The sequence below is a fragment of the Aythya ferina genome, assembly GCF_964211825.1.
Source record: "Aythya ferina genome assembly, chromosome: 17".
NCBI lineage: Eukaryota > Metazoa > Chordata > Aves > Anseriformes > Anatidae > Aythya > Aythya ferina.
Window position 1 is genome coordinate 5,291,396 of NC_140316.1, and position 24,263 is coordinate 5,315,658.

Here is a 24,263-nt window from a genome sequence, read left to right on the forward strand (position 1 = left end):
CTGCTGAGAAGTGTAGGGGTAGAAACTGCTGCGGTAATACAGGAAGGGAAGGCCCGTACCAGGCTCCAGCTGCGGCTGTCAAAGTACGCAGGAATTGCTTCGCAGGACATTGTGTAAAATGTAATTATTTTCCACTGTTGGATTGCTTTATTTCCTGCGTTTCATTTACAAAACCAGCCTCATCAGTTTTCATCATTTTTGGAAAGTGCTTTGGGACGCTGAGGAAACAGTGCTCTAGTAAAGGAAACACAAATCAACAATAATCAGTTGTGTAAAAAAAGCATACCGTTTTCTATTTGCCTTTTAACATACCTTGCCTTTCTTGTCTGTTACTTTTCCTACATTTCTCACATCTTCACAGGAAAGCCTGAGTATGATCTTCTGGTAATCGGTGGAGGATCTGGAGGCCTGGCTTGTGCAAAAGAAGGTCGGCATACATAAATAAGTAAAAGTTTTCTTTTAGCTTAAGTGTTTTTTAGGGAAGCTAAGAGAAGCAATACTGAAAATGTTAAAGATGTCTAAGAAACAGTATCCTGTGCATAAGCCCTACGCTTTAATCATTAACTCAGCTCCATTTAGTTAATCTGCAAATTATTCACACCCTCAGGTGTGGTAATCTTACATGGCTTTCCAGTTACTCTTTTTTAAAAGTATTTCTTCTGTTATCACAGGAAAATCTAATAAACATTTATTTCACTGTTACTGTGTGCCTCTGAGTGCCTCCATATATTTTCTTTGTTACTTATTATACTTTTTCTTATATATGAATTAAAACAACAGTACTTTCAGGCTGTTTGGAATTGTTTAACTTCTGTAGAGAACTTTTTCCTCTTTGTAATGCATTACCCTTATGTAACATGTTCAGTAACACACAAGGTTCTTAAACATCTCATTTGGCATCACATTGTATTTTTAGGGTTGGCAGAAGCTGGAAGCTCTAGTAAGGGTTATTAAGTGCCTTCTGGAGAATCTGCTGACTACGTGGGTAGCCTGGGCTCTTAGTCTGGTATCTTGAATTGGTATAAACCACCAACTGTCATCACCTGTATTCTTAATCTGTGCTTGTGCTACTGAATGTATTTCAATTTGTGCATTTCTTCGTCCTCTAAGTGCCTTTTCTTGTTTTTTGCTTAAAGCTGCTCAGTTTGGAAGGAAAGTGGCCGTTTTGGATTATGTGGAACCTTCTCCACAAGGTATGGAAAAGAAATACTAGGATATTTGGATACTTGTGTAAAGCCGTGGTCTGGCTGAGCAGGTTGATGCAGGCAGCAACGTGGCCAAAGCCACGCTGCATGCTTTGCTTGCAGTAAAGTCCTTATGCTGAGCTTGCTCGTTCCTTCCCAGCTCTACCTCCTTTTCCTGCATGCTGAGGTTGTTAGTAGTGTTTGATTTGTGATATACTTTGGACTTAAATGTGTGAGAATATTGTCTGTCAAAATGTCATTACAATTTCTGAAGCGTACGAATTGCGTTGTGTTAAGGCTCGTCATGCACAATGTGTAAAGTAAGATCTGCAAATGCAAATAATAAATGTGAAAGTGTAGTAATTGGATCTTCTGAAACCTGCAAAAAATCTTGAGATGCTTTGAATTTTAGAAGAAAAATACTTAGAGTTGGTCTGTATCAAAACGTTAATGTAAACATAGTCAAAGTGATCTGTAGGAGTAAATTGTGTGTTGTTTCAGAACATCTAATACTATTTGCATGAATAATCTAATTCTCTAAATAACCTAGTTGCATTAAGTAAAACTAACATGGTATGTTTACTTTTTTTTTGTTACTTTTTTTTAAGGAACCAAATGGGGACTTGGTGGAACTTGCGTGAATGTTGGTTGCATTCCTAAAAAGCTCATGCATCAAGCAGCCCTTTTAGGCAGTGCCCTTAAAGATGCTCAGCACTATGGCTGGAATATAGCCCACCCTGTTCATCATAACTGGTAAAGAATATTGTCCCTATCTGCTCCTATGTTCTGCAAACGCGTATGAAAATCTTTTCTTGTTGATATTTATTTACAGACAGAGAACTGAATTTTGGATGATGCTTTTTAGTGTACTCCTTGTTTTAAACACAAAACTGTAATTAATAGCTCATCAGGGCAGATATTATGTCAGTTTGCACTTGTTAACTTACTTTCATAACAAAAAAGTATTACAGAACATCATAATTTGTAGCAATTGCCTGTAAATTGAGTTGCATTATCTGAATTTGTAACATGATGATTTTATGTTCAATTTCTTGGTTTGTGATAGGTCAGAGATGGCTCAAGCTGTTCAGAATTACGTGAAGTCCTTGAACTGGGGACACAGAGTGCAGCTACAAGACAAGTAAATAAGACTTGATGTTCATCTGTCCTCCCATAATCAAGGAGCTCTTGTAGAATTGTTGAATTGCCTTTGGAATTTCTCATTATAATTAGTATTTTTAGTTTGTAAGTCCTTTCTTCTTAGGACTGTAGGTGCCCTTACCAATGTAAGTCATGTTTCCCTTTCCCTTCTTCTTTTCTGGAAAATATTGGTTGAAAATGGCCCCAGGAGAAAACTTTCTAACAGTATAGTGATCTGGGTATGTTCTCTCTAATCTGGAAAGGTTTTCCGTTAATATTAAGTAGTCTGGGTTTATCAAGCTAATTTTGGGCTTGCCCACCAAAGCTTACGTGCCCTACTTACAAGCCTACAGATAACACTACACGAGAGCAGCTGATTTTTTTTGCTTTCAGTGCAGGAACATTTCCAAGTTTTTCAGCATGCAGTTCCTTTTATAGAGAGATCATATTACTTTAACAGGTACAAGTCTTATGACTCATGCTGAGTCACTCTTGTGTGCTCTAAGCATTGTAGTAGTAATGTTATAAATAGTAATGCTACGGATAGTGGATCATGTATCGATTGAAGAGGTTAATAACCTGATCCCAAAGCATGCTATATACTTTGCTGTACAGGGAGATGAACTGTGACACAAAAATTAAGTCTGTGATAGAGCTGCACACAGTCCTGTGATATGAGATGCTTCCTTCCTTTTCTATGCCTGTTTGCCTTTTTTTTTTTTTTTTTTTTTTTTAACGGCTCAAATAGGGGAAGAAGAGCTGTTTTTATTTCATTCCTATTCTTCTTCATTAAACGTACATTTATGTTGTTTTCTTCCAAACAGGAAGGTGAAATATTTCAATGTCAAAGGGAGTTTTTCAGATCCACATACAATCCGTGGTTTAACAAAAGGAGGTAAAGAGGTGAGCTGCTTTACAGTGCACCTCAGTTCTGCAGTACTGTTCGCTTCAACCATCTCAGGTCTTCTTGTGTTGGTTTTCAGATCGGCTGGGATCTAGACAATACTTTTCCAAACTGCTTTAGGTATTCGGTATTGTTCCAGTGAGGGAGATTTGTTTTCCCTCTAGAGAAGATGTTTATGAACTTGACCGTTGCCTACTGTGCCCTTAGCCCCTAACCTGCAGGTTAAGTGCTGTTGCTTTTCCTTTGAAGACAAGCACTGAGACACGGGGTTATTCATTGTATTCAGATTCAAGTTGCTTTGATGGATACTGACAGAGATGTAAAGAAAACCAAAATCTCTTTAATGCTTTGGGCATTAAATCAGTCTGAGATGATTTCTTCCTTCAGATGAATTGTAAAGGCGCTTAGCTTTCTAATACAAAGTGGTGTATGGGAAGCAATTATGCTGAATGTACCGAATTTAACTAAAAGGTCTGTCTAGGTCAAGTAATAAAATGGTGACTATTTCTGCATATTTAACAAAAGACTGAAAATGCATTTTTAATGCCTTTTTGAGGGTAATTATATAATGTTACTGGTTAATATCAGCCTGAGAGAGCAAATGTTTTTTGAGGTAAATGCCTAGCATTGTCTAAAAACAGATCCTTTTTGAGGTACCTTAACTCTAGGCCTTAGAGACAGAATTCGCTTGGTTTGATTTCTGTGTTTTGTCCTAAGATAAGCTGACTTTAATAAACTGCTGTTTGTGTACAGCTGTTGTTTCCAAGCAGTCCTCAGAATCTCGTCCAGTATAGGAACAATTGTAAGCTTAATATTAAAATGAAAAATGATAGAGAATGTGTAGGAGAAATCTTCTGCCTGTATTCATTTGTTTTTATCTCCAACCTTTTTTTAAAGTATTGCTTATTATTATGTCAGATAAACAGCAGATGGTAGTGCCAGCTTTCTCACATATTACTCATTTGCACATAGCTAAGATATAAAGACAGATAAAAGGATATCAAATGCTTTATTTTTGTTTTGTGTTTTTGTTTGTAGACTATTCTTACTGCAGAAAAAATTGTCATTGCTACTGGAGGAAGACCAAAATATCCTACACACGTAAGTTACACTTCCCATCTGACAACTTCAATGACTTTACTGTCTTTGTACCAGATAATAATTAATGTTTAGAGACTTAAGGATGTCAACAAACTAACACAAGGAATTTCCGTACCTGAGCGTGAAAAAATATTTTTTGCATTAAAATTTTCAGAAAAACACTTCCCTAGAAAACTATTTGCATTAATTTAGTATGTTGATGTTCTTAGAGTCATGGAATCCTCACATACGTTGGAAGAAATCTTCAAGATCATCAAACTGAACCATCAACTTAAGCTACTGAGTTTCATCACTAAATCATGTCCCTTAATGCCATGTCCACACACGTCATATCCCGCCAGGGTTGAGGACTCTACCATTTCTCTGGGCAACTTATTTCAATGCTTGATCACCCTCTACATGAATTCTTAATATCCAGTCTGAACCTACTCTGGCACAAACTGAGACTGTCTTCTTGTGTCCTGTCACCTGAGAAAAGAGGCTGGTGACAGTCTCCTTGCTGTAACCTTTTTTCGAGTAGCCATCAGCCTCCTCTCCTCTGGATTAAATAACATCAACCACTCCTCCTAACTTGTTTTCTACTCCTTTCACCAGCTTCATTGCTCTTCTCTGCACACATTTGAGCAGCTCAATATCATTCTTGGTAGTAAGGGGCCCACTTCACTACCAAGGTAAAAGGCAGTGATACCTTTTATCAGCTTGGAACCTTTTCTCTTTCAGTTTGTCTGTTGTCTCTTATCCTGCTGTGCACCACTGTGAAAAGCCTGGCTGTCTTTTTTTGATAGCTTCCTCATCGCTTTGGAAAGCTGTTATTAGCCACCTTTACTCCTGGCTGAACAACGCCAGTTCCCCTCAGCCTTTACTCATTGGTAGTGTGCTCCACGAACTGGCCATTTTCATGGCCCTCTGCTGAACTTGCTTCAGTCAGTCAGGTTCTGTGTTGTATTAGGAGGCCCAAAACTTGACTGTGTTCTCGATGAGGTTTAACTAGTGCTACGTAAAAGAGAGTACTTACTCCCCTTGATATACTGGCTACACATCTGCTAATACAATCCAAGGGGCTATTAGCTTTTTTTGCTGCCAGCACTGGCATTTTAGAGTCAAGATCTTACCTGTGTGTTCACAGGTTGCAGGTGCGCTGGAGCATGGAATCACAAGTGATGACCTGTTCTGGTTAAAAGAATCTCCTGGAAAAACGTAAGCTACTCTACAATGGCTTTAATATATGCCGTCATTCATACTTTTTCATTACAGCAAGGTGAAAAATGTACAAAATTGCCTTTTATATTACCAGTTTTTCTCTCTTTGTGTTTTCCCTCTTGAGAATCTGTTTTGCCATGCAGCAACATCATGCTGTTAATCTTCATAAGTAACTAATACGTTTTTTCCCCCATAATTTTCCTATCTAAAATCAAGTTATATTTAAATTTTTACCATAGGTTAAGGTGACTTATTTGCTGTAGCAAACTTCCTCTTGGAAGTCACAAGAGGGCAGCATAAACTTAAATGAAGGCTCTACTGTCCCTATACTCTCCCTATTCTTTGCTGTGAGTATATGTGAAATTGCTTCTCAGGTAGAAACTTAGACATAATTTTGTGTTCTTTTCGGTGGTGACTATTGATAACAAATCTGATGAGACAAGAAAGGACAAAAGTACCCTTATTATGGCTTGGAAGCTATTGATTAACTAAAATACTGAAAATTGTTTTTAGTGGAAATATTAAATTACCACAGTCTGTGTTTCAGAGTGCATAGTACAGTAAGATTTGGAGTCAGCGCTGCACTACAAAGCAATTTCTTTATGCAAATAACTGTGATAGGAAATGTGTATTTGCTGGCATGAAAGTCAGCTAAGGGTATTTTTACTTGTCTTATAGTTGCAGTCTGTCCCTAGATCAAGGATTTCACACAGAAACACAGTAATTTAGGTTGGAAAAGACCTCTAAGATCAGCAAGACCAGCCGTTAACCTAGCACTGCCAAGTCTACCACTAAACCATGTCCCTAAACACATCTATATGTTTTTTAAATACATATTTGTGAATGGAGAAATTGTGTTTGTTGCAAGTATCTTTTATATATATATAAAATACTGGTGCTTTCAAAGAAAATAGAGCTGCCATTCATGGCCATGATTTGCTAATATAAAATTGCAACGTGTGTTAAGCTAAGCATCAAATAGATAAAATAGGGGTTCGTTGGTACAGTTTAAAAAGGCAACTAAATTTCCATTTGTTTGCAGTATATCAGTCACCTCTTGAATTTTGAGAGCATGATTTATGTGAGGAAATTATTAACAAAAAAAAAAAAAAAAAGATATATCCCTATAAGACATTTCTGTGAAAATGTGGCTTTTGTCCAGTCCCTGCTAATGCAAGTTGTAACAGTGTAATGTGGGAGTCTAGTGTTTATATGTTGCATTCCTAAGATTTAGTCAAAATAAGCCCGCAGGGGGTACAGTAGCATTTCTGTGCTTTATCAGGCTGTGTCCTAGCAAATGAAGGAGGGAGTTGTTAAAGGTTTGTTTCTGATGGATTTGTTGCTATTATAAATACTCCCAAGGTTCAGTTTAACACCTTTTGTTTTTTAGTCTGAGCTGTGTTCTACTTCTTTCTTTCCCATTCCTCTTCAAATGTGCATATGTCAGCTGCAAATTATATGGCTGGGGGTTGTAGAACTGTCAGTCCTGCAGTTATTCATACAAAGCGCGTGTGTATGTGTTGTGTTTTTTTTTTTTTCTTAAAAGGCAAACCGTTAACCGAGCAACCGTTAACCAACTTAAAAGTCCCTTAAATACACAAACACTGATGAAATTCTTGCTACTGAGATGAAGGATTTTGGCAGAGTGAATTAGAAAATTTGCCTTGAAATGTGCTCAGAATGAGTGAGAGATTGAGCAGGTGCGGTGGATGTTAGGTTCTGCTTTCAAAACTTTTCTGTTAGGCTCTGACGATGCCCAGGAACACTTTAGTTTTTAGAAGGCACTGTGAATAATGTGCTGCTGATGTTATGAGTGGGTGCCAGCTGGCAGCTATTTCTTATCTAATGAAAAAGAAGAGCAAATGAATGCATAAATTTTGTATGTTCTTACTCTGTTCCCTGTAACTCCCCTCAGATATTTCTTTATGGGCAGTATATGGCTTTTTGCAGCACTTCCCTGGAGCTGGAGGCTAAAAGAGGGGATGTTCATCCATTCACAGATCAATCAGATGTCCTAATGCTGTAAACATTATTTCCCACTGTGCTGAGTTGTTTGCCAAACATAAAACCCAGACCAGGAGACTGGTAGATATTTATCTCTTGGTATGGCTTATGCTTATAATGCTTGTGCTTCATTGCTTATGCTCCTGACTTTAAGTAACCTACTTAAACTCTGTGATTATATGACTTTGTGATTTGAGTTTTTAAAGTAATTTCTAAATTTAAGTAATTTTCTAAAATCTATAGCTTTCCAAATGCAATTAGCAGCCTACTTTTTCCATACCCCGAACCCCGATTTTTTTTAACTTTTGAATATAGAGGAGAGAGCCCTGCCTTAAGAACAAAAGAAATCCCCAAAAAGTGGAAGCATGTTTCCATAGCTGAAGATCACAGTCAGAAAGAGCCTAGCATTCTATACAAGCCTCATAGTAACTAGAAATGTTGGTCCTTATTGATGTTTCTCCCAATTTAAAAATACAAGGAAAAACTTTCCTGTGGGTGGAAATACTACTTGGAATGCATCTCCAAGCTGTGAGATTTTAACAAGCCCGAATAATACGTGGGTAGCAAAGAAATGTGGGTGCAGCTTGTCCAGCAGCTGTGTCACTGACCGGCCAGTTGGACCCACTTTTACCCCTGGAACAGGGACTGAGTGCTTTTAGGTACCCGGCACACGCAGGGAATTGAGGATATGGTCAGAAGAGAGAGGAATGCTGCAGCGTATAGGCATCTGGGGACAGGCGTAGAAACTGCTGTGCTGGAGAGCTGATAAACCTCATAACTTAGAGGTGTTGATGGACAGACAGCTTTAGTGGTATTCATGGTTGAAAGAGCATAAAATAGAGGGAGAGATGGGAACCGGCGTTTTATTCAAGATCTCAAATGGATGTATGTGGTAAACAGTAGTCTAGTTAAGTCTATTAAACAGATCATCTATAGCTGTGTACACAAACTTTTAAAGTTAGGAAGGGCAAATATTTGGCATTTGGATAACATGATGAAAAAGCAGATGGTTATAAATCAAATTGAAATTTAGCGATGACTAAAATCTGTAAGTTCTATTGAGAACTATAATCTACTTGGTAAGAAGATGGTGAATTTAATACGTACTTAACTTCTGAATGTCTTAAGTTTTATTAAAAATATTTTGCAAGTTATTTAGTAGCTAAGATACATCTAGAAATTTTGAGATATATTTTTAATTCTGGTAAGGCTGCTGCATGTCTGTATGTTTATACATGTATGTTGTACACTGTGTCAGAGGCAATGGTGTCAGGAGGCCCTGTAAAAATGAGGCATCAGAAGCAACAGGCAGTGTGCAGAGGGTGAGGGGGGAGGAACAATGTCAACTTCCACACCAGATGCTTCCAACTGAGGTATATATCACAGGGCACAGTTGAAGTATTTGTGATGCCTCTTAACTTTGCTAGTTGTCCTGAGTTTTTCCGTGGCTTTCTTCACCTTGTCTTTCAGATTACATGTTTAAATGTCTCTTTACAATATAAAAACAATTCCTTTTGTCTTATAAACCTTTGTTTGTTTGTTTGTTTTTGATTCTGTTAGTAAAATAAGTTCAAATGTTAAAAGGTTCTCTTTGTTGGAATTGACAAGCCACGTTCTTTCTTCCTACCTAACAGTATCAGATCCACTGCTCAAACCTATGATCTTATAACTATACATATTTAAAAAGTAATTTGTTGGGTTATGCGGAAGTATGCGCAAGCTCATTCCATTGCTTTATTCTTTCTTTTTTTTTTTATGCAACAGGTTGGTTGTTGGAGCCAGCTGTATCCTTTGAAAAATCTGTGATTTATGATTATAAGTAGCATAGTTGCCTTTCCTGTGAAAGCTTAATTTTCTGAATTTCTTTGCTTATGCCCTATAATTAATAATAAATATAATTTGTAATATAACAGGAAGAGTTTTATATGCAGTATCATTGTAGGACACTAGGGTTAGTTGAGGATGAATTCTCAGGATCTTGAAAACATTCTTACCTATTAGGAAAGAATTCTAAGGCTTTGGGTTTTTATTCTGTACAACAAAAGTAAGCTAGAGATGTGTAAGGAAAACGTGGTATCTCTAGATAGAAACACCATGTGTATATTACTCTCCATGTTGCATTTATGTGAAACTATTGTTTATATTTCTTTAATTGATACTTCACCAGATATTTCACTTGAATGTGCTGGTTTTCTAACTGGCATTGGACTAGACACTACGGTCATGATGAGAAGTATCCCACTTCGTGGGTTTGATCAGGTCAGTGTGGAACATCTTGCATTTCCTCCTATATCACATATAAGGTATGTTTGGTCAGTTTTGTCTCCTAAAGAAAAAGTGGCGTTGGCTTCTCCAGACATTTCCTGGCATACAGTTTCTGAAGAGTAACTAAATAAATATTAGCTCATGTTTTCCTATTATATCTCTTGATCCTGTATTTGGAAAATTAAACTTTTTTTTTTTTTCCTTCACTTAATTGAAAACAGGATTGAAAAGATCAGGAAGCAGGGGAGAGATTTGGATTATGCCACTGCTAAAAGTATTAGCCAATTTCTTTAAAATAATCTAGAGTTGCTAAGAGATGCAGATAATGACTTTTAAAATAAATTACTGGATGTAACATGAAGTAGTTCAATGTGGAGTTCATTATGACAAATAAATAAATCACTAAGCTGAAAGTTTTTAATGATATAAGAACTGGAAATCTTGACTTTACTGCTTTCATAACAGTGGCAGTTATAACTAGGTTTTTAAAAAAAAAGGTATGTAGAGAGAGTGTGAGTGATTTTGGTGGAGCTATCAAGCTGGAGAAAATTATAAGCGAAAGAGAAATGTTAAGAGAAAGAATTGTGTTTCAAGATCAAGAACAATTTTGAGGAGTTTTCTTCAAGTGTGAGTGATCATGATTGTGCTGTCAAAACAAAAAACAGTTTTGGCTAGAATTCCGTTCCTGTATAAAGACAATAAAAGGGAATAGAGTTAACAATGAGAAAAAGCAACAAAAACGAAGAATGTTGTTAAACATTTGTGTTAAATACAGAGTTGCTTAAAGAAGCAATAGCAGGTAGTATAGCATGTTTAGATTAAAGACAAGTTATTGGATTTAGTAAAGGCATTATTTGGATGTGATTTTTGTAGGCTTTGTTCTACCAGTTAGATAGCCTTATTGGTTGGCTTGATGGTCCCTAAGTCTGTAGGGAGAGTGTTTTAAAAGTGATTGTAGATCTTTGTCCCTGAGAGACTTGATGCTAACATTACTTTGAAGGAAAAGTTTCTGTAGCGTTCTTAGGAGAGTTACAGGTTTTCACTCACTGCTGCGCTGAACTTTTTGTTTTTAATTTTCTAATATTTTTTTTTTTTATAACTTTGGAAAATTTCAGCTTTAAGAATGAAGACTCTGTCTTGTTAATCTCTTGAAAATAGTGTTTCCAGAGTGGAAATGAATGCACATTAATTGTCCCTGGTAGCATGGATCAGGAGTGTGTTTTTTAATGCTAAATTGCAGTACTGCAAAACATTTAAAGACCAAAGTTGATCAAAGAGTGATAGAGCCTATGGGCTTGTTTTCAAGAACTGCTTTGCATACGTGGAGTGTAGGAAAATATTTTAATGTGTAACAGTACCGTTTTTGAGGAGGGAACTTCACTGTCAGAAGTAGCAGTGATAAGTAACGAACGCAGGTAGTGACAGCTCCTGGTTGCATGCCAGCTATTCCCACTTTGAAGTCTCTTCCTTAAAGCTAGTGGTAGGTGTACCAGTTTTGCAAAACACCATTTAAGGATGTGTCTTGGGAATTGCGTTCATCGTTGAAGAAATCTACACCTGGAACAGCATGAGATTTGAGCAAGCAGGGAATAGTGCTAAGAGTGTGTGGGTGGCACTTCATAAAACAGTAGGGCTTTCTCTGAGAACATGATCTTCTGTAATATATAAATAATACAATGGAAATTTCAAGGTTAAGAAGAAATAGAAAAAATAATTTTATTCAGTATGTAGTCACACTGAGATGGAAACTGATTAGTGAGTTGTCATGTTTCTGGAGAGATATAACCATGTTGTTGTTTCTGTATTAGTTAAAAACAACTTCAGAAATAAAGTTGTATAAGTCAAGACCTTACACGTAGCTCTTCTGCATGAGTGGTTTTGTAATAATATCCTTTAAGTAATAAATATATCCTTTGACAAAGTGTGACCTGAATTACTGCAGTCACGAGCAATGACATCTTTGGATAAACCTGTCAATTCAACACATTACTAATCAACTGTAGTGTGGCATTATTTCAAACAAGCTCTTAGGACAAAAGCATTATTTCCTTTTGGTAGTAGAACTTTTCAGGAAGCCTTAGTGATTCATAGTTACTGCAGAGAAATGACAGGTGTCACGGCAAAGGGAAATATTTTTCTTCATTAACTTTATCAAAGCATTTAATTCTTTTCAAGCTGCCAGAAAATGGTAATTATGGTAATGTTAAACTAAATGTGCTCTAGATTCTATTTTTATATATGAATCAAATGACTTACAAGCAACCTTTTTTTAAAATGCTATTTCAGTTTCTTGAAAAAAGAAACTGAAAAAATTTGAATATTCAGATGCAGATACCTCTTGGAATAGAGTTGCAGGCCATAGTAGCTTAATGAATTATCATGTGTTGACAATGCACAGTAGCTAAGTGACAAGGAATGTTTGAAAGGCATTATATTTTTACTGGATTTCATAAAGACAGCTGAATGAGAGTTTTGCATTAAAAATGCCATACCTAAGTATAAACATTTTTCCCCCTACTCAACAGCAAATGGCATCTTTAGTAACAGAGTTCATGGAATCTTATGGCACAAAATTTTTAAAGAAATGTATCCCAACGAAAGTTGAAAAATTGGAAAGCAACAGATTACAAGTCACTTGGAAAAATACTGACTCGGGCACAGAAGAAGCGGATTCCTTTGACACAGTGATGTGGGCAGTAGGTAAACGTGATCATCTTATTGTTTATTTGTAACGCTTTCTGTTCTGAAAACAAAGCTCCTTCGTGTTCTGTGGGGCCAACCATTTTCGTAAGTTTAGCAATCTAAACATGGATATAATTACAATCCACATTTAGAAACTGCAAAATGAATGGTTTGGGGGTTTGAGGAGGTTGGTTTGTTGTCTTTTTTTAGTGGACTTTTTGTGTGTGTGTTAAAGTTGGCACTCTATCCTTAAGGATTAAACACATTAACAGTTAAAGCTGGTTAATTGATGTGCAGTCGGTATGATTCATTGTTTTTCTCTGTATCAACACACCCACACCAGGTGTCTCAGATAATAGACTGGGAAACTGGGTAGTGTTGAGGATTTCCTGTCTGCAGATGTGCCAGTTACAATACTGATTGAAGAAAGTCAGCTTGTAGAGTTAAAAAGCACCCGCTGTTAACTACTTGTAGCCTGAGTTATACTAGATATTTCCTTAATTTTTGTGAATGCATCTTGGAATTTATAATTACTAGGATTTTCAAACCAATCAAAACATTTGAGGCAACAAAATTATTTGGATATATTTTTAATGTAACTTAAAAGTTTAAATCCAAAGCTTTTGTGGGTTACTGTTACAGGGCTGTGTTAACCTTGCTGAGTGAGTGTACTCAGTTATGCACCGGGTCATTGAAACAGTTCTTTCTTGGCCTTTATTTGGTTCTGTCTGTCATGTAATGTCCTTCTGTCTTTTACTAGTGCTCTGTCTTCTACTTCTGTGAGAATTCACCTGAATTAAGCTTCTGTGTATTTTTTTCTATATGGAACCAATAAACTTTTAATATTATATAGTATTGCCCCTGCTCTTAAGGACACACAAAAAAAACTTTATATGATAGATGCCTGATGTACCTGAGCTACAAAGCAAGGGTAAGCTTGTGCACGCACAGATGGAATGTAGGGTCTTTGCCCAAAGAAAAGGGTACAGACTGATACCTTTATAAATAGATACAACTGCTGATCTGCAGGATGAACTTGCAGGAAATCAAACTTTGTACAGAGCTTGTTTCACATATTGGAGCACTAAAACCTGTATATTGAGTTCTGCAGCTGTAACACAGCTAATATAGAACAGGAAAGGACAAATAATATTTCCAGTTGAATTTGTGATAGATGGCAAAATATTAACGCTGTAACTGAACTTTGTCCAGATTATTCACAAAGTCCTTAGTAAAGATATTGAATTACTATTTATCTGATTGATGTCTGACTGTGTAGAGGAGCATCACTGAACTGATAATTAAACTATGCAGGCATTTATAAAGTATTCTGGAGTGAGCTTGACAGAGAAGGCGGGATAGAATACTAGTAAATTGTTAATAGAAAGAGTGAAGGCCAGCAACAGATCTGAAATTTAGCTTTATGAAAGAGTTGCCTCCCTGATGAGGGCAGTGGAACAACCCTTCTTCAGTTCCCTTGCATTCATAGGTGTAGAGGAAAGCCACTGTGCTTTTGAAATAATACTGTCTTTGCTATAAATATATATATATATATATATATATATATATATATATATATATATAAAAATATATATATATATACACCTTTAGCTCCATGTGAAGTTGAACAGGTATCTGTTTTTGCACATCATGGTATGAAGCATGTTGCCCTCTTTGTCAGATTGGATGTGTGGCAGATTTATTTTGCAGTGCAGTAAAATAAGATTGTCGCTATTGAATATCAAGAAAGGGTTAAGTATGTACATTTTTATAGTAGTTCTCTTGAAATCTTATAACCAAATCAGTTTGGATTAATTAAAAACAGAAATATTGTTTGGAGTTTTTATTTGAAAAGTCCCACGTGGTGAAATACGTGAGAACCTTTCTGCCAGCCCCAGTAGGAAGGGGATTGGCTTTAGATTCCACTTTGCGAACAAAACCTTGCCATCCAGTTTTTAACCTTTGAACTGTTCAGTGAAAAATAACACATCTTGGTTGATCTCAGAAAATGGTTAGTGCTAATGTGGTGTGGTTTGCTGAGGCTCTGGTTCTTTGTTCTGAACTCCCCATGTCTATTTCTCATTAATTTTAGTCCAGGACTATCTTGATGAGATATGTTCTCTGCAGTCCTAATGAAAGTAGTCACTCCTGTTACTTCAGCCAGTGCTTCTTTTCCCAGTGTATAATTCTAATGACATTCAGTCAGCCTTGCTTAATGGCTGTTTTTAATGTGCTGGTAATTTGTTTGCGTTAAAAGGGGTGTGAATATATGTGTTGCTTCTGGTTTTTGTTTAACCCACCCATAAACTTTGAATGTAACTCTTAAATGCTGCTTATTTTAGCAGAGTGACTACAAAAATCACTTCATGTTGAGGATAAGTTAAACACTAAGCTATGCCTCTGATTGCACATGAGAGAACATTTGGGAACATGAAGTATAAAGCAATGTTTTAGTTGGTATGTGATGGCTAGCGTTTGCCTGGGTGGTGTTATAAATAAACAAAGAGTTGGCAGAAAATGCTTCAAAGTAATTTTATGTAACCAGTATAATTATTTCTTCAGAATACTGGTTCCGTTCACCTATCGGTGTGTAGGAGAGATTGAAACCCATGACCTCACTTGGCAGTGGCTGATGGGTTTGTGAAACTGCAGAGCCAGCCTTTAAGCCTCCACAAAACCTTTGGTTACTGCAAGCTTACTGTGGGAGAACTGATGTAAAGGCGAACTGCAGCTTTCTTTCCAGGAAGTATTTCTAGCACGCTTTGCCTTGCATGGGACCTTGAGAACAAAACAAATAACAATTGTTAGAAGTCTGCCTCATGCTGTAAGGAAAACCTCACAGCCACCCATATAACTCACCTGTGGTGGTTACACAGCATTTGGAGCTGCTTTTTTGTTGTTCAGATAGGACCCAAGTCAAATATCCTTGGCTTTTTGTCACCAGGTGCAAGGAACTTCAGATGTACGTTGGTTGCTGCTGCCCAGGGCTATCTGCAAGCTTTCATCTGCTATTAGATTTTATTTATTTTTTTTCAAATTGTGGCAGACGTGGTGAGAATCTATTATTAATGGATGAAATGTTCAGAAATGGGTTCTGAACTTTTTTTTTTAACCCTAGTTAATCTTTCTGTAGCCTTGTAATTGGAATATAGCTTATGCTGAGTTGGTCTTTATTTGTCATTATCAGTTGACTGTGTTTTTGTGAACACCTTGGGTTTTCAGGAAGGATTTGAAGGAAGAGGGGGGTAGTGGTCTTGAAACTGTTCTGGTGAATGTGTCAGGCACCCAGAACAAGATGAAAGAGAACACCAAGACTGGGAACACATCACATCTTAATTATGGTCAAACCAAGGTCAGTTTTGGTAAAGTTATGAAGTGATGTGTAAAAATGAAAATGTGCAGAAGGCTTGGGCTTAGGTTTTATGCCAGAAAAGCCATCCTGCCACCCTGCAGTATCCTGACAGTGGCCATCTGTGGTATCATGCCTAATGCGAAAATACTCAGTTGGCTCTAGTTTGAATTTTTCAAATGCTAGGGGGCAAACAGACATTCCAGCTTCTGTGATTAAGAAACTGCAAGAGACCTATTATAAAATTCTACAGGGTTGCTGTCAGCTGCACCTTTATCACCCTGGGAAATCTTACTGTACACAGGAATATACTGTCACACATTTGCTGCTGATATTTGACTATGTCTAGTGCTATGGTTTCTTCTCAGTTCAACTGCTTCAGTCTCTATCATTGTAGGTCCTGTACCTAAAGGTCACGGCAGCCTGATACTGCCTTCAACTTACTGTGTTTGGAAGCATGACTACCAGAGCTACTCCACAGATGATAGCATGGAAATGTCACATCACAATGTAACCAGCCTGGTTTGTGTCTGAGACATGTGCTTTAATGAGACTCTTCTCGCTAAGCTGGCTGACAGCCCCCTCAAGAAGCCATGTTGCTAGGTTTTACAAAAACGGATTAAAAGCTGTTTTCTATTTTAAAGTTAAGCAAATGAGGGCAGGCTCCTAGAACTGGTTCTATGTGGTTTTCACAGCTCTGTGGCTATTGTATAGGTCTGAGATTATGATGTGGTGTTAAAAGTGCTAGAGGTAGGTAACCTTTTTAAGGTTTGAATTGGCATCATTCTTTCTTCTAGATGTCTGGCATAATACCTTGCTGTTTTGAGTGAAAGCTAAAGCTGATCTTGTGTCTTAAATAATCATACGCTCCTTATTCGGGAGTTTCGGGACAGTGGGCATTTTCAAACAAACTGTTCAAGTACCTTTGTGTTCTGAAATGCCCTGTGGATTGTAGGAATAAGCTGTAAACTCTCAATAAACTCTAAATAAGCTGTAAACTCTCAATAAGCTATAATTGTTGTTGTTGTTGTTTGTTTGTTTTGTTTGTTTTTTGTGTTTGTTTTTTTTAAATAGGACTTAACGCGTATTAAACAAATGTTCTTTTTATCCAATACTATTGAAAAATGGTGAGAACTGATTCTACAACACGTGTATGTGAATGTTGGGAAATCTGAGAATTTCCTAAATTTGGCTTTAAAACTTACCAAGCCACTTCAGCTAGTCATGAACCTAAGCTAGTGAATTTGAGGTGAAGTAAGATCAGTAATTGTAATCTTGTTTTATGGCTGTGATTCAGCATGGGTCTAAAGGCCAATAAAGGTCCAGTTTATATTCTAATGTTTTATTATTGCTTTTAAAAATAATATTTAGACAATAAAGATGAGAAATTTCACTAAGTAGCAACACCTTTTTGTAACTCTCAGCTATTAATACCAAACTGTACGCATGTTAAAATAGATTGGAATTGAAAGGTTAAGTGTTATCCTGCAGATTCGATAAACTCAGCTGCTGTTGTTGTCACAAGTCTTTAAATGACTCTATTGACGGGTTTTTCTTTTTTTCCCTATTTCAGTGCCTTCCATTGCGTGCTAAGCGTTCTCTTGGCTCTGCCTGGCAGGAAAAAGGGGAAACTAGAAAACCCCATTAGCTGTCCATTTGCAGAATATCCAGGCTTTACTCTCAATACACAAAGAAATACAACGGTAGGAAGTTGTTTCACATCCGAGCCAAGATAAGGTCCTGGAGGTTTATTATTTTTGTTGCCTGATAGCATCAGGACTGGGGAGCAGGGGGCAGAGAAGGAACAGCAGATCAACATCCCATGGGGACAACAGAAGGGAAGACAGACAGATAGCTGAGTGCCGACAGCTTCAGTCAGTACTCCCAGAGGAAGTGTTGGTTTCACCAGATGAAATTAATACACAGAAGTCTTTACAGAGGCATTCAGATGTGACATTGTTTGGGGGGCCTGCCTATATGGCAGATGTATAAAGCAGTGAATCATATGTTTACATATAATTAGGTCTGTATTGACAAGCCAGGTTTTCCTTTTGTTTAATAATTTCCTACATTAACATCAAAGAGCTTGTTTTTATAATGAAAACACATTTCCCTTTTTGTTTTGCTTTGCTATAGCTCTGTATTAACTTCAAACACAAAATCATGAGTCACATGACGGAGATATATATATGTAGATGTCGATATGTCCATATCCATTTATAGCCTCTAAAAATGAGTGCAATGTTATTAAGTTTCCTTCATTTGGATATACTCAGATAATCTCTGCTATACAATCTTGTGTGCCCCTAACAACGAGTATCTGATATTTTCACTGTGCTTCTTAAACTTCAAATACACTTAAAAATTATTTGTATTTAAGATTCAATTTCTGGATCAAATAGATACTCTGTAGACAGCTCAGTAGAGCTTGCATCAAGACTTTATGCAGAAGATACTATGAAAATATTTTTTGAAGATGTGTAGGTTGAAAAGTAATTTAGAGAGAGAAAAGTCATATGGAAAAGATATAACTTAAAATCTTTGGAAGGGAAAGCTCTAATAAAATCCAAGTTCAGTAGAACTTTGCCTAATTTGGTTTTTAAATGCATTGAAATAGTAGTTCTAAATTCTACAGAATGGTTATACAGAGCTTGAGCTAAATATTAAATATTTCAGCATTAAGGACTTGAGAGCAAAGTTGATAAACTTTATCACCGGGGCTGAAGGAACTAAAAAAGATTTTAAATATCAGATAACAAGAAAAGAGGACTTCAGGGATGTTTGACACTGAATGGAATTACTAATCATTTGTATCCACAAGTGTGCACAACAGGCTATTTGTTAGTATTGAGTGCCATTCAGTTAGTGTTTGTTAGAAACTTTCATCATGAAGTTGCTTTATTACATATATATATTTATGGTACTTTAGAAAATATTGCACATTTATAATGTGCAATAAATTTTAAACCGTCTGGCTTTTTTGCACTTTCTGCAGTGGATGGTGTCCTGCATATTTTTAAAGAATAACTTTTGCTGAAATAATCTGAGCAAAGGCAATAGTAATAGATCTGCTTTCACAAAGAAATTGGTAGCCATACTTTATACTCTTATGGCTTTTTCTGTGTCAGATATATTTTGTCTTCTTTGTACTTGGACTATCAAATCGCACAAAGCTCTTGGAAATCTGCGTTGGAGGATGCCAGCTTTTTAGATTAACACTGCTAAAGTTTTCCAATAGTTTTTACTTTAATTTCTTTCGTCCTTAAGGTCGGGCTCCTGACACCAAAGCTCTCAATTTGGAGGCAGTTGGAGTGAAAACTAATTCTGAAACTGGAAAGATCATTGTGGATGCCAGTGAAGCTACTTCTGTTCCTCACATTTACGCAGTTGGAGACATAACAGAGGTACTGAGTCTACATAAACTATTTTACAATAACAGGAAGCCAACTTTGTTCCTGACTAATAACTAGTCCCCAGATGTCGTCATGCTCTAGCATATATCTTAGTGTTTTGCTCTTTTTCATTTTGTACAGCTGTAGTATTTATGCCCGCCACCTGGGTCAGTAATTTCCTTCACATGGATCTTGTGCAATATCAGCATTAGAGATTATTACTGATGTTTATCAGGGAATGCATCATTGGTCAGAGGCTCATAATAATGTCTTTATCAGTTCAATTATCTTTCTAATGAAGTTTTTATCACTTCAGGTGTATGACTTCATGCTGCCTTAATGCTGAGTGAAAGTAGTTCTTACCTTCTGATGTTGAATACACTTTTGGGGAATGACCACAACAATTCTGCTGAGATTAATCATACGATAGCATTTCTGCTTCCTGACATAAAATGGTCTGGACAAAAGTATATGCCTCTAGAACAAGAAAAAGCCATTGCTTCAAAGGCAAAGGCGTTGACTTCTGTCAGATGATTCACATGACTTGTGAATGTTTATGCCAAGTAAACATAAGCGGTGGTGGTGGTTTTTTTTTGTTTTGTTTTTGTTCCTTTGTTTTGTAAAAAAATTAACTTATTAACTTAAGCAGAACAATTTACTACTTGTTACAGGTGCAAAACCAGAATTTTGTGACCTTAGTCTAGCACTCTTGTTGATGTACAGTTATCTGTAATAAGAATATTTTTCCCTGATCAAAGTGCACTCAAATTCTTTCAATCCCTGTATTTTCAGTTTACAGGTGAACTCAGAATTTCTACTCTTGAGTTGGGCATCTTTGACTGTGAACTGTACAGGTACAAGGAGGATGTTTTCATCAGCTACTTGCTGTTCCCAAAGAAATTGTGCAATAATACAGAATATTATTGGGGGCATCACAAGATCTCTTATCTGTCACTTAACTTAATGGAAATGAGCACATCCCTTCCTATTAAAGTTGCTTTTTATATATAGCGTGGTCATCTTTATAGAAGTCTGGTAAATCTAAATACTGTGGTGATACCCAAACCACATACATAGTATGATTTGAGAGATCTTTTAAAGATTTCACATTCTGCCACACATAACACGCCCCCCAAGCATTCTTGAGTTTTTGAAGAGATGTAACAGGTTACATGTCTTTGAATAGCCTGCAGATCCCTGTCTGGATGCTGGAACAGTCAGAGACACTTAAATCTCATAAATCTATTGGTGATTCCTGACCTCTTTCCCTCTTTGTAGACATGTGTTTCTTCCTGTCTGTCTCCATCTTCATGTGAATGACTTGCCATTTCCTTTTAGACTGTGTGAAAACTCTTTCCTGTTCAGCTATTTCTCCTTTTATTCTTTGCTCTCCACAATTTCTCTGTACTATCCAGTCAATCAGAGAGAGCTTTGGGGTTACGTTCAGTTCTCCTTTCTTCTCTCCACGTAGAGGTTCCCTCTGTGTTTGTCACTTCATGCTCTGGGATATTTCCCGAAGTCCACTTTCTTCTCAGTGACCTCTAATGCCTGCTCATCCCTGATATATGCCTTGGTTAGGCTTTTTGCTTTCCAAACTATTCTTTTTAATTTAATCCAATTGGCAGTTGTTAGAGGCAATGCTGGCAAGGTCTTAAGTTCTGTTGCTCACTTTGCTGCCAATCTGCGGTGTTATTTTGGGCAGGTCATTTCCGTTTGGGTGCTTTTGGTATTCTGCCTTTTGAGGATTTAGTTAAATAAGAAATGTAAAGTTGGAGGCAGGATGCTCTCATCTTTCCTATTCTGCATCTAGAAAGTCAGGTCTACATTTATTTGTCATTTTCATTTTGTTGTTAAAACCTGGATTTCCTTTTCCTGTTTTTGTTCTTAGTAGTGCAGATTTCTGAACCCAAGTTGTGTAATATGCACTTCTAAGTGTGTTAAGAAAAGCAACACGCTTTTCTACTGTGTACAGTTGGGAAAACTGGACAGTTAATTCAGTGCTCTGTAGACACATTCTCTTAAGCTTTTGTCTCCATATGGGCTAAATATAGGGAATTAAGGGAATCACAGTATAGTACTTGCGCATTTATGGAGTTTAAAGATGGAAGGAACTATCTTGTCTGACTCCATTACAATATGAGCTATGTAATTCCACTTGTTAAGCAATGCAGTTATTTTGTTTGAATATCCAAATGAATTTTGTCTTTTTTAAAAGCAGAATAGATTTAGATAATAAATTTTATTGGCATGGGAATCAGCAGTGGAACAAAGTTCCCATTGTTGGTATTGGTGTACATCTCAGCTGGATACACTTGATTCTTCTGTGTGTATTCTTTCAGAACCACAAAGCTGTAGAGCTTGGCATGTAATATTGTCTGGGTGAGACCACTCAAGGGGCAGGAAAGGGAATTTTGTTCCATGTGAATGAGCATCAGTGATCCCTAATATTATTTATAAAACAGGATTTTGTCTCTTGTGTCCCTGTCAGCATCTCTCATTGGTCTTCTCTCTACCTGCCAGATTTTCTTTGCTGCCATAAAGTGCTATTGCTTATATGTTTGCAAGTAGTTCTCAACCTCCCCTCCTTCCTCCTTTACTAGGCCACACTGAATAGGTGCTAAATTTTTACTGAATAGCAAATTTTTTTTTTTTGTTAATTCAGTGCCCTGGCTGGAAGGGGAGTAGTGAAAGAAGGGAAAGGGGAGTTTCATGATATGGTTAGAATGAGTGTTTTCATTTGGGAATCATACCCATCTGGCACAAATGGGAAACTATGTGTGCATGGGTGTCTTGTTGCACCCTTGTATGAAAAATTAAATCCTAATGTTATGCAAGCTGTTCATTTGGAGAAAGGGAAGGGGAAAAAAATACAACCTCCCAGAGGTTGGTCAATCTGTCTACCCTCAAAAAAAGATTCTCAGGCTTTAGCAAAAAGATATTTTCAACTGACAGGTAAAACTGTATTTAAGCATTTTCATTTTCTGTAATCAGGATGAGGATGACCAGGCTGGAATTTTAATGTGATTTTTTTTTTCAGTGATAATATAAGCTCTGTCTATTAAAACCCTTCCTCTAGTGGTATTAATGTTGAAAAGCATGGCACACAGCATAAAGAAGTTCTCTTAGAAGGAGGTTTATCATATGTATGTGTATACATCTGCCATATTTCAAAGGGTGTTGTAACAAAGATGTGTAGAGAAGGTGGAATGTACTGTATGTTTCTTTAAATAGAAATAAGACCAAGAAAGAGTCGTGTTAGAACAAATACACAGTACTTCAAAGCTTTTTAAACTCTCTTAGGAGCCATCTCGTTTAAATGTATAATACATTGGAGGATTCTTATGAACTATTTGTATCCATAATAATCATGAGGGTAGTTCTACACATGACTGCAAAGTGAATGTTCTTTTCAAATATTTACCAGGGAAGGTCTTTAAGCCATTGTTTATGAGAAATTAGACTTTATCTGCATGGATGTTTTTGTAATTAGTTGGGTTTTATGGAATGCATAGCAGTGCTTTCACAATTTTATCTCTAGTTCCAATCTTCTATTCATTTCTGGAATGCCAAAACAACATCTGTATTTCCTGCTACAGAAATGATTGGCAGCCATGTTTCAGGCAAATGTGTGCAAGAAAAAACAAATGGCAAATTTCATCTGCTAAATGACATTTACAGACTTGAAAGTCAAAATGCTGTTTTTGAAAAACCATGACTTGATATATCTTATGGGAAAAAGGCATAGACTTACAGTTTTATCATTTGTCATGAGCAGTGGGGAAAAATAGGTTTGTCTTTGTAAACAGAATAGTAGTGTCCGTTAACAGGTTAGACATAATGTTTCGGTTTATTTTTTGCAATGAAAGTTTCAGCATAAGGCGTTATTAGTATAGATAAAAACACAAATGTGTTTTAATATGCAGATAATTGATAGAGTATGTATAATGTAGTAAATGGTAGCTAACACCATGTACAGAACTAATTAAAGGGAATATATAGAAAAGAGAAGCTGGGAAAGAAGAATGGTTTCCAGTAAATGCTCAAAACAGTCAGGTTAATGAAGAAACATTTGAAAAACTTCAATGTATGTGGTGGGAAATCCTTACTTTGTTTTCTGCTGAAGACTGTTTTTGAGGGCTTACTGAATGACCAGCTCCAAAGTGGAGCTTTGCATAAATGTGGCAAGTGTTGGATCTAGATAGGACCTGTATGAAGCAAAATTTCAGTCTTTACAAAGCATTCCTCATTGTCCCACAAAGGTGTTGTTTTTCAGTTATGGCTTTCTTATGTCTCCAAATCTTTCCTTCTAGACTTGTGACCCCTTTCCTAATCGCAGACAGGCATCTTGATGATACAGACTTAGATAAACTCTTAAATAACTCTTTTTGACTAGATTCATGAAGTTTTCTCTGGCTTATCACCTTAAATGGACTATTCTTCCGCAGGCTTCAAAAAAAAAATGCTTTGAAGATGCCATTCTTCAGTCTGCAAAAACTTCCAGCTTCTTTAAAACTAGCATTGGAGTTCTGATGCTCCAGTGGCATTGTGTCAGCACTAGAAATTAGGATTCTGGCACATTGCTTGACCTGTTTGGATGTAAAAAGTAGTCAGGACTTGTGGCTTGAACTGAAGCATGTCCTGGCCATATTCTGCTGTTATGTCATTTTTCATGTGCAGGACGTTAGCATTTGCCAACAGCATCCTTTTCATGCCTCCCTCTAATGCCAGAGTCTGAGATTAGGACCAATTCAAACTATAGGTTGCAGTGTGGGCAAAATAGCGTTCCTTTTTCCCAATCCAGGGAAAAGGTCCATGAGTCCAAAGGTCCATAGAGAGTCCATGTCTACAAATAGCAAAGTTTGCACCTGTTGACTCTGTGTTCTGTAAAAATGCATCAGGCAACTTTTTTTAAAAAAGTTCTGGTAGATTTTAAAATGCTGTTCCTTATACTAGTTTGTTTTTCTTCCTGCTTTAAAAAGACCAGCTGGTAAGCTTACTGAGGGCTTACTATGGAAAGAGAGGGTGAGATGGATGGTTAACAT

The 24,263-nt window shown here is 36.8% G+C and overlaps 1 protein-coding gene across 2 annotated transcripts in view; it reads left to right on the forward strand.

Annotated features, from left to right (window-relative positions):
- The window catches only part of TXNRD2 (thioredoxin reductase 2), a 33,700-nt gene that overhangs the window by 849 nt on the left and 8,588 nt on the right, over positions 1-24,263 (forward strand). The window contains exons 1-12 of one of the 2 annotated variants that reach the window (XM_084538994.1): positions 4-120; positions 362-427; positions 1,137-1,193; positions 1,793-1,937; positions 2,251-2,325; positions 3,149-3,227; positions 4,267-4,329; positions 5,456-5,526; positions 9,298-9,317; positions 9,701-9,792; positions 12,324-12,498; positions 19,097-19,233. In XM_084538994.1, coding sequence (XP_084395120.1) covers positions 1,852-1,937; positions 2,251-2,325; positions 3,149-3,227; positions 4,267-4,329; positions 5,456-5,526; positions 9,298-9,317; positions 9,701-9,792; positions 12,324-12,498; positions 19,097-19,233 — 798 coding nt within the window. In that variant the 5' untranslated portion in view covers positions 4-120; positions 362-427; positions 1,137-1,193; positions 1,793-1,851. Of the gene's footprint in view, positions 1-3; positions 121-361; positions 428-1,136; positions 1,194-1,792; positions 1,938-2,250; positions 2,326-3,148; positions 3,228-4,266; positions 4,330-5,455; positions 5,527-9,297; positions 9,318-9,700; positions 9,793-12,323; positions 12,499-19,096; positions 19,234-24,263 lie in introns of those variants that run through there. The other variant, XM_084538993.1, reaches the window with a different exon arrangement.